Genomic DNA, 14,280 nt, shown 5'->3' with positions numbered 1-14,280 from the left:
AAGGATATTATGTGTACATGTACTTGATACGCACACATACATCAAAAATTGATATTTTGGCAGTACCAGTAAATTTTACCTGTTGAAGATTCCAAGAACCCACACCTTACATATTGTAAATGGTCAGTAGCCACATGTTTGTGCTCTTTATTAGCTCATATTTGGTTTTATATATAAATACCAAAAAGAGCTTATATGATGAGTTTGAGTGGCGTCTGTATGTCTGTATATTTGTGGGTATGTGCGGATGTATGTCCGTCACACACAAAGGCTCCCATACCGCCAAAGCTACCGTCTCAGTATTTGGTGTACAGGTAGATGTAGGGGTTGAGATGTGAATTTGTTCAAATGAACACATCAGTGTCAAAAATGTGCAAATGAGGTAAGAAAAAGGGAAATTCTGCAAATGTTCATGAGTGGTTGCATGCCAATGGCTGAAACAGGATACTCCACTGACCTGTAGTCATTTCCTGTCATTGTTTATGAACTGTTACATATTAACAGACCTGCTCAAACTAAGGGACGGACCATTAGATCTTGGGAGGGGGTGGTCACAATGAAATTGTGAACATCTTTTTTTTACAACTGTAAATTTCAAAAAAAAATTTTTCCAAATGAGAAAAGCTGTGCTAATATTTTTTACTAAGTAAATTTTCAGATTTATAATTTTTTTTAGTTAGATGCTGTCTGAGATACAATGTATATCCATATCACTAGCGCAAATAAGATTGCATGCTGTAACTACTTATGGCCCAGTGATTTATATTGCTGATAGATTCCGCGAAATGTTGCAGATCATCTTTTGACAAGCTGAGAAGCTGTTTGCAAAAAATGTGGTGAAATTTCAATATTTATGTTTTTAGGACAATTTTTGCCCTTTTTTGATCAAAACATCAATTTCTCTGTAGCAGTATGTCAAACTTCTGTCATTCTTGTTGTTTTTCTGGTTGTACTGTGCAGAAATTATTGTCATAACATCAACGTAGAATTTTCCTGCACTGAACAGATAGAAACAACATTTATTGTTGATCTTTGATACCCATACTGGTATGTACCAATTCTGATCAAATGTGAGCGACACCGTATAATTGCGGTATTTTTTTAAGAAGTAGTGGTCAAATTTTCTGACTTCATCAGAATAGTTTACCTTCTAATCAAATGGAGGTTGCACAGTGTGCCGCTTACTAAGTACCGTACACCTGACAGCAAACATTATGGATGTACAAACCAACCCAGTTGTACAAATGTCATTGACAGTATGTGTATTTCTATGCCAATTTGTGCATGTAGTTTGTACTGTTGTCCATTTAAATTCTGAATTTAATCTATTGTACTCATATTGGAAGCAGGACACAAGCTTTATCTTGTATGTCACATGTTTCCATATGACTTTTGATCAAGAAATGAATGTCATGACTTTTAGTGGAAGAATGATGTTGAGGTTCATCAATTCACCAGCACATACTCATATGTACCTGCATCACCAGGGGGCAGGGACACCACTAACCAGAAGAGTAATGCCACACCTGTTTTTGTCCCTTTAGGGCACATACATGTATTTCACATTTGTACACAGGTTTGACAGTGCATTAAGATTTTTGTTTGTGAAAAGATAGATTACCTATTGTCTGTTGTCTGTTTGATTACATCATGTACAGTGGTGCCTACCTGAAGTGTGACAATGACAAAGAGCAGGCACTACTCATCCAGAGGAAAGACAAACAACTTATCCAACTGAATCAACTCTTGGATGAATTCAGAGATGAGAGAGAAAACCTTCAGGATCAACTTAGGTGAGTAATTTGTTAGTGATTTGAAATGGAAACTGATCTTATGATGAAGGGTTGTTCTGTAAAAACATGAATTCAGAGATGACTGAAGAAATTCTAATTTATGAACCTAGAGAGACATCTACTATAGATCTGATAGAGAGTTGCCAGTATATATAGGTTTATATAGCAGTTTCTATTGAATCTCAATGGACACCTTGTACTTCTTTGATACACAGATCAAGTAATCTGGAAATAGAAGCCCTCAAAGACCAGAACAACATGCTCATGGAAATGATCAAAGCAAAAGATGAAATCGTGATCCGTTTGACCAATGAGGTGAGTCCAAGAAAAAGAGATAGCCAATGTCTGCCCAGGATCTGATGTACGTGCACATATGTTAACATGATTATAGCGGTAGAACTTGGAGTATTTATGTGTTTCTTTCTCAAGTACTATTTGTAGTTGCTAGTCTGTACCCAATGTTGAGTTGAAATAGACCAGTGTAGCAGTCCAAACAGTAGCTGTTTTTATCATAGAATTTCAAACTTATGCATTACTGAAACTGTACTGTAACTTACTTGTACAGTCAGTCAGTGGACTGGTTCCATACAATCCATGAAACAAAACCTGTTGACTGCACACATCTTCAGGTATTTCATACCACATGTACTAAAGATAACTTGACAATACATAGTGTACATTTTCTCATCCTATAGCTGTCTGAAGTGGAGGAAAACCCTGCAAATGCAGGCACATGGCCCAAACAGAGATCATCCAGCACAAGCAGTGCATTGAAGGCAATGGAAGATGCAAAGGAGATAGAGAAGTTAAAGGTGAGCTATGTGTATTACTCATAGTTGCAAAGAAGTTCATAAATGAGAGTTTGGAAGAAGTATGCATATGTGTAATTATTATTACTCATTGTAAATGCTACATATTTTTATCATGGATTATCTTTTTATGTTCTGAGTTTATTCAATAACTCTTGCTGTAGAAATTTCCTCAAGAAGTGATGATATTTTTGTAGTTCAGCTTTCTTGAATGCCACTTGTTTATCAACTATTCATCTCTGAGTCATCTTTCCTCATTGAGTCTTTAAACTATGATCGACAGAGAGGTTTATTTAACCGCAGCCTAAACACAGAAATGCTGCAAATGACACTTGAAACTGTTTTCCTTGTTCGTACTGAAGTTCAATGAAAATAAAGTGCCCTTTACTACATAGCCAACATGCTGGGCTGTAACCCTATTCTATGGATTGTTCTGGAAGATACGGGAATAATATCAGTGGGAAATGTCTGACTCAATCCCTTCTCATGAAATCCAAAGGTCTGATACTTTTCTCATTTTATTCCAGGATGCTTATCAAGCATTTGAAACCCAAAATAAATTTCTCAACAAGGAAATCCTAGAGTTAAATGAGCTGAGACAGAATGACATGGCCAGAGAAAGGAAATTAATAGAGTAAGTGTGTTGTACATGTCATCTTATTTTAGCCATCAATGTCACTCACAATGTTGTGAATTCTAGAAACCATGCAACCCTTCTCAGTAGTAGTCCCTGTTTGATAAATTCTTGAAATGGATCTTGAGATCTGGGTCCCGTGTTCCAATACATGTATGAGTGTTGTTTTGGTAATTAAATCCCTTACCTTAACTGATTTCATTTAGAGTTTTACACTACGTTGATAAACAAGTCATTCTCACCGGCTGATTGAATCAGTCTTGATTGAAGCAGCATATCTCAAGTAATGAGTTTTTCTTGAAAAGTTTACTGTGTAATCCTGGGTTTGGTTATCTTGCGTAAAAATCTATGATACAAATCAAGTGAAGCTAGGATATTTTAGAAATGTTATCAGTATAGCCAATAGTTCTTTTACAGGTTCCATGATGCAGTGCACGCTAGGATATATAAATTGTACATTACTCATAGAACTTTTTTGCTGTAGGGTATAAACAGTGTATGTTACTCATAGAATACTAAGGCAGATTACATCCTGACCTATATTTTCATTGCCCATGGATACAAAATATACGAGGCATTTTTTGGATTTGAAAATGTGTGTCATTCTTGTATAACAATCCATTGTACAACACAAAATAAGTATATTTTTGTTGTTACATGCATAGTGTTTGATACAGCCGTAGTGATGCATCATGGGATAACCGGGGAAAGGTCTATGCACAGTCCCAGTCAGAAATCCAGGGAGTAAAAAGTATGCCTGTACTATGACAAGCAAACAGTTTACAAATTGCATTCACAGCCAGTATTCCTCACTGAGTTAGGTTGTTGCCAAAGAAGTCACCAGCACAAACTACAAGTCAAAGACTTCAAAACCTTCAGATATTTCCAATCAAATCAATATAATTGTCCTTCACATTACAGAAAGCATGCCTTAGCTGAAGCAGAGTTTTTAAGAATCCAGAGTAAATACTTCTTGCTGTTGAAAGAAATGGATGCACCCAGGAGAGGTTAGTTGTATTACATTCTAATTTGAAACCCGAGATGTATTATGGATATGACACTATCACTATTTGCTTTGTCACATCTTCATCATTGTTCACTTTTGGTTGGATTTATGGCATCTTGAGTATGGTAATAGGGTGAGTAAATTTGCTCTGTAGATGTAGGTGGTCCCAAGTACTAATAACAATATTTAATGCTGTCATGAGTACAATATCAATATTTTTGGTGTTTTCAAGTAATAGCTATTAGTGCAAGATACGAGGTATAATGATATTCAAATATGCAGATTACATTAATGAGCATTGTTTTGGTATTAAAATTCCATGCTTATGACCCTTAATCAATGTGGAATATTTATGTACCTCTGGTCTTGCATTGTATAAGTAATAGTATCAATATGCTAAGTGGTACCATGGTCTGAAGATTTTAGGTGCTCCCGAGTATTATCACTATGTAAGATGGCCTTAAGTACTTCATATCGGTATTCAGGGTTATCTCTAAGTTTTAGTTCAGGTGGTTGAAATAAAATATCAGACGGCGAGGGAGCAGAGCAGCCGAGCAGGGGTTGTGCTCCCAACCGCTGAAGATTTTTTGTTAGCTCTCATTTGGTATACCAAAGAGAGCTAATCGTATAAGTAGCCATATCAGGCCAATTTTAAATATTGGGAATAGAGAATTGGAATGTACTTCAATCTAAAGATCTCACTGAGGGGAACAAAACAAGCCTTGAATGATCAAGATTGGATGAGTAGTTCCAGAGATACAGATTTTTAAAGTGATAAATTTTCATATTTTTTCTGCTGTTCATTAAAAGTTTTTGACGTTTTTAATTTTAATGAAGTTTTGATGTCAATATATCAGAAATAATACATAAATAACTTTGATGAAAGCTTAAAACCTGTGGCAATATTCCTTTTGAAACAAATGGTGGCCATTCACTCTGAAAAAACTTATTCAACTACAAAATATATGCGATCAAAATTTGAATATTATCTAATTTCACCGACCGTAAAAACAGTGCGTCACAGAAAAACTAAGTCCACCTAATTAAATATGCAAAAATTAAATATCTCGATTATTCTTCCACATAGAGACATAGAATTTTCAACTTGTAGGTTTTCAAACATGCTGAATTCAATGAAATCATTCAAAATGATGTCTGACTATATCCTATGTAGTTTCCCTGATCAGCCTTTCAGGTATGCTAATTTATGCAAATTATTACATTTCAAAAAGATTTATTCATCGTAAGTTTCTGTAATTAGCAATATGTCAGCTAAATGGGTAACTACAATCATTTGTGCCAGACTAGCCCATAAAAACCACTCATGGTGTGCAATGTATGCATTCTGCCACTAAATTTGTTTGCATTTGTTTTTTAAAGAAAGTAACATTTTGTTCAGTTTACGAAAATTTACCAGTCCCATAGCATCTTCTGAAGTAAATTCTAAATCACAGTGGTTTCAAACTTTCCAAAGATATGAGTAAATACTTTGTTTTACGTGAATATATACAATCTATGAGCACAGCCACCCGGCCTTGCTCGGTCATAACGTCAGTGGCGCTTGGGCTTCTAATTGACTCAACGCAATTGTCGATCAATTTCCATCAAAATCGCTCGTCAAATTTTCATGACACTTCACAATCTTACTAATTATGAAGTAAACTTTATCATCAGAAAGTCAGTCACCCCCAATTTTGCTGTCTTGACGTCAAAATTTTCCATCAAAGTTCGTTCATTTTGCATACTGCCAGCTGCCACCCGATGTTTATTAGCATTTGTTAACAATAAAGCCATATAGTCCATTTGTTCAGAAAAAAATTACAACTTCCATTTTTAAAGCATCGTCTGAAGTAATCCTGAATCACAGTGGTTTCAACTTTCCAAAACTACGAGTAAACATTTTGTTTTTACGCGAATATACACTCATCCAAACTGTCTATGCAGTACGCTATAGCGTACACACTGGCCTCACTCAAGTCACAATGTCGGTAGCTGCAATAATTGTAGCCCACGGGCCTTTGTTTACCATGTAGGCTATTCAGCCCTGGCCATGCCAGTGGCTGAATACCTAACATGGCAAAACAAAGACACGTGGACTTCAATTACAGGGCTCGACATAAGCGCTAGCCCACTAGCCCGAGGCTAGTAAATTTTCAAGAGGACTAGTAAAAATGTCTTCGGAGGTAGTCCTGCGGACTAGTGCAATTTTCAAGTTCCGTAGCTGTCCAGGAAAGTTTATCGCTACAAAACTAATGGGACGCCGGGCCACTCATTCGATAAGAATGAACCACGCCTCGATCATTTAAAAAAAAAATAAACTAACTTTTACCCAAACAAATTGGACAGTGAAACAGTGAAGCAAACTTTATTGATCACCAACTTAAAATGAAACAGTTTACCTGCTACGGAGAATCAAATGTACTGTACATGCCAGTAACATGGCCCCGGGAAACATGGCCGGCTCAATGCAACGCTGAGCATCAAACGGAATTGTCTGCACGTCGTGTATTTTGGTTTACTTGAAGCTCATCACTTCGCCTAAAAACATGAGCAACCCCACAATTTCGTTAAAACACTGTATCCTTGCCTTTCAAAGAAGATTTTTCTCAAGATTTCTTCAGGGGCATTCCCAAACAACACCTCCGATAGTTCGTAGCCAGCTTGACCCTGCTTTAGAATGCCTCCACATGCTGACCTCCATATATAGTCAAGACCCCCTAGCTTGATTGAAGCTGATCTTATAAAGAGCCATCTAGCTTGCCAAACAGTGCTATGACAAGTTGCTACTGCTTGTACAGGTGAGGGAATTCCTCACAGATAATAACTTGGTGCTAGCAACTTATTGTTTTGCCATTTTAGTGGAAAAGTGTAAATTATTGGGCAATAACAGTGAAGTGAACCTTAAAACAGTAGTGAAAAAACAACGTATGAAATGGGTGTATCAGACTGTCGTATCCAATCACTTCTGGGAGTCATTGGTTATTTTTGTGCTAATCACATTGTGTTACCAGTAACTGGCAAAAACTCATAAAAGACACAAGCACATGAAATGGTAAAATGCAACATTTTTACTATTAAAAACAAAATTTTTCACAAACCATTATTACAAATGAGAGGTCCTCCCCACAAGCTGGTCAATTTTAAAATGTGATATATGTCAAAAATATGAAGGCACTCCACTGGAACATTTGTGAATGGCTGTATGAATTTCAGTTCTGGAGAAACAAATCTGTCCCCACCATGAACAAACATGTTCTTTGCAAATTAATGCGCACTACCTGAGCTATGAAGGATTTTCCAACAAATTCATCCCTACCTCTGATTTTATTCTCGATGGCAATAGGCTATTTTCATGACCTCTCCTCCTACACAGGACATTTCATTCAGGTTATTTTTGTGGTTTATATATGATTCAAAGTTAAACATTTTGCAGTAAGCAAATGTGCTAGTCTTGCATGAAAGTTAGTTATTGGGTTTAAAAACCTTTGCGACAAAAAATATGAGAATATGTCATATACACCTCTTTACAACATGAGAGCAACATTTGGCTTTGCTTGAACAGGACTAGTAGATTTCATTAAGGACTACTCAAAATGAGCTGCTACTAGTCCTTCGGGCTAGTGGATGATTTGACCTTACGTCGAGCCCTGAATTATTGCAGCTATGTTGACAGCCAACACGGCAAACAAAGGCCCGTGGGCTAAATTTTTTGCAGCGGAAAAGTCGATAGTGGCACTCATGCTACCTCTCGATCGCGCTCAACATACTTGTTGATCAATTTCCATCGAAACCGCTCAACAAAATTTCATGAAACCTTCGAATCTTACTAAATATACACTAAATTTTATCATCAGACAGCCGCTCATACAAAATTTTGCTGTCTTGAGGTCGAGATTTTCGATCAAAGTTCTTCTTTCAATTTCAAACGATGACATCATGTGAATATCGCAACATCGGGGCTCTGACGCATTAGAAAATTATCTGACGTTTCCAACAAGGGGTCATACATTGAAATCGGCCCATACGTTTCAGTGGAATGTTCCATTTAATATAGGGGTCGCAAAATCACCCTTTTCTGGCGATCCACGCAAGAGAACAAAACCCAATTTTCAAGTTGTTATAACTTTTTATTAGTTTTATTTTTTCGATGTTATTTCTTTACAAATGAAAGAAGAAGTTTATGACAATCAAAATGAAGTATCACGAGTGAAAAAAACATCATTTATTTAGGAGAAATATGCCTTTGAGAAGCTGTTTGCAAAAAATGTGGTGAAATTTCAATATTTGTGTTTTTAGGACAATTTTTGCCCCTTTTTGATCAAAACATCTATTTCTCTGTAGCAGCGTGTCCAACTTTTGTCAACTTGTTTTTCTGGGTTAAATATTTCTTGTATTTTTAGCTCCGCTGTCAGCGACGCGGAGCTTATCAAATAGGTTGATTATCCGTCGTCGTCCGTCGTCCGTCGTCGTCGTCCGTCGTCCGTCGTCGTCCGTCAACAATTGCCTTCTCCTCTGAAACCACCAGTCCAATTGCTTTGAAATTTTATATGCAGTTCACTTGGGGTGACCTCACTTCAGTTTGTTCAAATCATGGTGAAATTTGCATATTTGTATTTTTGGGGCATTTTTTGGTGTTTTTGGTAAAAAATCTTCTTCTCTGAAACCGCTTGTCCGATTGCTTTGAAATTTGATATGCAGTTTGCTTAGGGTGACTTAAATCAGATTTGTTCAAATGGTGGTGAAATTTGCATATTTGTATTTTTAAGGCAATTTTTGTCATTTTTGGTAAAAAATCTTTAAAAATCTTCTCTTCAAAACTACTGGTCAGATAGCTTTATATTTGGTACATATGTCCCTAGGGATGATCTATTTCAGATTTGTTCAAATTGTGCAGAAATATGCAAATTTGCATTTTTAAGGCAATTTTTGCCATTTTTGTCAAAAAATGTATTTCTCAAAAAGTACTGGTCTGATAGTTTTGAAATTTGGTATACAGGTTTCTATAGATTAACTAAGTAATATATATTGAATTTCTGATGAAATCTGTAATTTTGTATTTTTGGGGCAATTTTTGCCATTTTTGGTCAAAAAATGTGTATTTCCAAAACTACTCATCTGATAGCTTTGAAATTTGGTATAGAGGTTTCTACAGATGAACTAAATGATATTTATTGAAATAATGATGAAATCTGCAATTTGTAATTTTGGGGCAATTTTTGCCATTTTTGGTCAAAACATGTGTTTCTCAAAAAGTACTGGTCTGATAGCTTTGAAATTTGGTATACAGGTTTCTACAGATAAGCTTAGTAATATATATATATTGAATTGCTGATGAGATCTGTAATTTTGTATTTTTTGGGCAATTTTTGCCATTTTTGGTCAAAAAATGTGTATTTCCAAAACTACTTATCTGATAGCTTTGAAATTTGGTATACAGGTTTCCATAGATGAACTAAATGATATTTGTAGAAATAATGATGACATCTGCAATTTTGAATTTTTGGGGCAATTTTTCCCATTTTTGGTCAAAAAATGCGTTTCTCAAAAAGTACTGGTCTAACAGCTTTGAAATTTGGTATACAGGTTTCTATATATGAACTAAGTGTGATATTTTGAAATTATGATGAAATCTGCAATTTTTATTTTTGGGGGCAATTGTTGCCATTTTTGGTCAGAATATTTTATTCTCAAAAAACTACTCATCAGATAGCTTTGGTTGACATGTTCTTAGGGATGATCGGATGTGATATATTCAAAGTATGATGAAATCTTCAATTTTGTATTTTTGCAGCTTATTTTAGCCACTTTTTTCTGGCCACTGCATTGAGTTATCAAAGATTTCCACCTTCTTCATCAACATGTGTCAAAAATAGTTATTCTGTACATAAACACAGCGGAGCTATATCGGCCGCTAGGTCGCTTGTTTCTGGTTGTACTGTGCAGAAATCATTGTCATAATAACATCAACGTAGAATTTTCCTGCACTGAACAGATAGAAACAACATTTATTGTTGATCTTTGGTACCCATACTGGTATGTACCAATTCTGATCAAATGTAAGCGACACCGTATAATTGCGGTATTTTTAGTAAAAGGTCCATTAGCTGTATCTTCTGGCAATATTTCCGTTAGTTTTGATTGAAATGATCACTGGCTCATGTTGAATAGCCTGTCAAATAACAGAGAATCGCATATTATTCGGAAACATTACGTGCCCTACAACTAAGTAACATGTGTTTTTACAACGAAAATTTCAATTTTTGTCCGGACAGAAATACAAACTCTGTTGACACGCGGATTGCAACGTAGGCATTCTTCTGCACCTGCGTGAGCCATTTACAGCAATTTCAAAATAAATATTCATTACTTATGCCCGGTACTTACGTCGTAGTCCATTGTCTGAGCATACGAGCACCTTGCGTAGCCAGATGTCTGGCAATCCACGACGCAATGCTGTTTTGATCCCGTAATAAACGTGAACTTGTACATCTCGCGTGATCGCGGTGTCACCATATCTGCGTTCTCCCCAGCATGCTGAGCATGCCAGACGTCAACAAACGAGCTCGGAAGGGCAACACGTTTGAACAAAAATTAGCAGTTTTATGTGGCTATAACATCACTAATCATGTTTGTTTCTTCGTAAAACAACATTTTGCAACAAATATGAGCCTCCAACATGGAATTTTCCGAGGTAAAAAATGGTCAAAAGTTACAAATAATGGCCCTTAAAGTAGTGGTAAATATCATTAGATTTCTTTTTCCCAGTTCCGCTCGCTCAAACTTTCGTCGCCATTGTTGTGTCTGCAGTTTGAGAAAATTCACATATGATCCCTTAGGCATGTTAGAGGGCGCTTCCGCTAATCACTGCAATTATTACATCTAGTGACATCTTATCGTACTGTATGTAAATTCCCATTTGTTGGAAAGCCTACGCAAGAACGCTCAATCTGATTGGGCATGACACATATTCAGGCAAGGTCATAAGTAGGTTCTTTTGTTTACTGAAGTACGACATCTTGGTTTTATCGGGATGTGTTTTGGCAAGTTTCAATTCGTTTTTTTCCATTACTTCAGACATTTACAGCCAATTATACAAGGCTTCTGTGAAAATACGGAATAGTACGTCACATTTGTGAAACCAGCCGGCAGGTCATGTGTTAAAGGACTCCCCTGGTGGCTAATTTTGTCGGCTGCTGGTTTAGCGAGAACTCTGGTATTGTAGGTGGTGCCGCATACAATTTAATAATATCAACATGTTACTAAAGGTGGTATCAATATTAATATAGAGCAAACAGCTTAAAAATCATGCTTTGTTGTACCTACCATACAGTGTAACCTCCACAGAGAAAGGGAAAAATTAACTCAATAAGTGTTTAAGTCTTAGGTGAACACATTTGTTGTCTAAATATATGTATATCTCTTAATAGTCTTGTTCACGGCTATTGTTGACTTTTATTAGCTCCGCTGTCAGCGACGCGGAGCTTATCAAATAGGCTAATATTCCGTCGTCGTCCGTCGTCGTCGTCCGTCATCGTCGTCCGTCGTCCGTCGTCTGTCAACAATTGCCTTCTTCTCTGAAACTGCAAGTCCGATTGCTTTGAAATTTGATATGCAGTTCACTTGGGGTGACCTCACTTAAGTGGTGAAATTTGCATATTTGTATTTTTGGGGCATTTTTTAGCTCCCATATATATGCATATGTATATATGCAAATGGGAGGTATTCGTATAAGGTGGAAAAATGTTGTCTGTATGTATGTATGTATGTATGTATGTATGTATGTATGTATGTATGTATGTCCGTCCACATCAAAAACTCCTAAACCGTAGCACCTACTGTCTTAGTATTTGGTGTACAGGTGCACCTAGGGATGGAGATGTGAATTTGTTCAAATGAACATGTCAGTGCCAAAAATATGCAAATGAGGGGAAAAAAAGGAAAATTCTGCAAATGGCTAAAACTCAGTAAGCATTGGTCAGATTTGGTTGAAACTTGGTATGCAGATTTCTTTGGGTATTCTAAATTATGTGTGCAAAAAATTGGGATGAAATTTGCATGTTTGTATTTTTTGGGTATTTTTTCTGTTAAAAATCTTGTTCTCTGAAATCACTTGTGTGATTGCTATGAAACTCAATATTCATGTTCCTCAGGATGACCTAAGTCATGCTTGTACAAATTGTATTGACATTGTCATATTTGTAATTTTGGGGCAATTTTCCCAATTTTTGATAAAAATTTTTTTTATCCAAAAACTACTGATTTGATAGCTTTGATATTTGGTATACAGGTATCTAAGATTAGTCTCAATGATAATGTATTGAAGGTATGTTGAAACTGGCAATTTTTTTTTATTTGGGGGCAATTTTTGCCTTTTTGGTCAAAAAATTTTTCTCCTAAAACTTTGATCTGGTAGCTTTGATATCTAGTGTACAGGTTCCTAGGGTTTATGTTAAAATTAGATATATTCAAAATTAGGATGAAATCTGCAATTTTGTATTTTGGCGGGCAATTTTTCTCATTTTTGGTCAAAAAATTTGTTTCTCAAAATTTACCAGTCTGATTGCTTTGATATTTAGTAAACCGGTTCTTAGGGTTTTTGTTAATAAGATATATTGAAATTAAGTTGAAATCTGGAATTTTGAATTTTTGGGGCAACTTTGCGAAACTGTCAGTTTTACTTGGATATCTTTCATTTGTATTTTTTAAGATTCTTTTTGGTAATTTTGTACCTACTGGAACTAAGAGTATATAATGTGGTGATTTAGTAAGCATTTGATATGGTAAACTGTATTTGGTGTTGAAATGCGGTAAAAAATCCTGGCAGATTTGAAAAAATTCCAAACAAATGCCAATAAAAAATTCAGCCAGAGAAGGTTTGACAAAAAGAAAAGGTGGGAGAGTGGGGAAAAAAGAATGTACAATGGATCGGATAAAAAAGATAATGTACCTCATCGATCTTCCGGACACCATCCCTTATCAAATGGTCCACCCCGATGTATTTTTGTGCGCAATTAACCATGCAGTGTATTTTAGTTTAAGATGTCAAGTTAGGTTAGGATTTGAAAGGAATAGTCAAGTTCACCACAGTTTAACTTTATCTCTTGTGTCATCATCCTTGTGTAATTGGTTAAGTTTGTAAGTTGTTCCAGATGTGGATGCACCAGCTGTTCTGGAAGAAAACAATGTTTACTTTTCCCTGTAGAGTTTCTGAGTTGATGATTGTATGTTGAAATTTCTCCATGTATCTGGTGTATGGGCAAAGTGTAAACATTGGTTGCATGTTATGTATTTCAGTCTATGTCAAATATTGTAAATGAAAAATCAAGAACACTTTACTGTGTGCTTGTAATATTTGTCAATACTTATACTGCCTTGCAGATTGATTGTCTTAAAGATTATCACAGAAGTAGAAAAGGAAAAGAAACTAATCAAATTGCTGTAACATATTCACTCTCAGTGCCTGTATAGGCCTATACTTAACTATTTTATCATTACATTTAGCTGTTTGTTATATCTTTATCACTCTCCATGGGCCAAGGCACACTTGGGGTCAATGTCATCACTCTGTGCCAGTCTGTGTATGTCAGTCTGTCTTTATATGTATGTCCATGTTTCATACAATTGTTGACTTGTTTTGATAACTATATGGGAGCGAACAGTGATGTTGTCACTATTTTTGGTGTTTTTGGTAAAAAAATCTTCTTCTCTCAAACCGCTTGTCCGATTGCTTTGAAATTTGATATGCAGTTTACTTAGGGTGACTTCAGTCAGATTTGTTCAAATCATGGTGAAATTTACATATTTGTATTTTTAAGGCAATTTTTGTCATTTTTGGTAAAAAAAATGTTTAAAAATCTTCTTTTTTAAAACTACCTGTCAGATAGCTTTGATATTTGGTACATATGTCCCTAGGGATGATCTATTTCAGATTTGTTCAAATTGTGCAGAAATATGTAAATTTGCATTTTTAAGGCAATTTTTGCCATTTTTGGTCAAAAAATGTATTTCTCAAAAAGTACTGGTCTGATTGTTTTGAAA

The 14,280-nt window shown here is 35.8% G+C and overlaps 1 protein-coding gene across 1 annotated transcript in view; it reads left to right on the top strand.

Annotated features, from left to right (window-relative positions):
- Positions 1-14,280, top strand: part of LOC139141076 (TBC1 domain family member 2B-like) — a 59,222-nt gene that overhangs the window by 27,078 nt on the left and 17,864 nt on the right. The window contains exons 13-17 of the mRNA XM_070710649.1: positions 1,659-1,793; positions 2,009-2,108; positions 2,489-2,605; positions 3,130-3,236; positions 4,158-4,243. Coding sequence (XP_070566750.1) covers positions 1,659-1,793; positions 2,009-2,108; positions 2,489-2,605; positions 3,130-3,236; positions 4,158-4,243 — 545 coding nt within the window. The remainder of the gene's footprint in view (positions 1-1,658; positions 1,794-2,008; positions 2,109-2,488; positions 2,606-3,129; positions 3,237-4,157; positions 4,244-14,280) is intronic.

This window comes from Ptychodera flava, chromosome 9 (assembly GCF_041260155.1).
Source record: "Ptychodera flava strain L36383 chromosome 9, AS_Pfla_20210202, whole genome shotgun sequence".
Lineage (NCBI taxonomy): Eukaryota > Metazoa > Hemichordata > Enteropneusta > Ptychoderidae > Ptychodera > Ptychodera flava.
The sequence above is the reverse complement of the archived record's forward strand: the minus strand, read 5'-3'. Positions and strand labels throughout refer to the sequence as shown.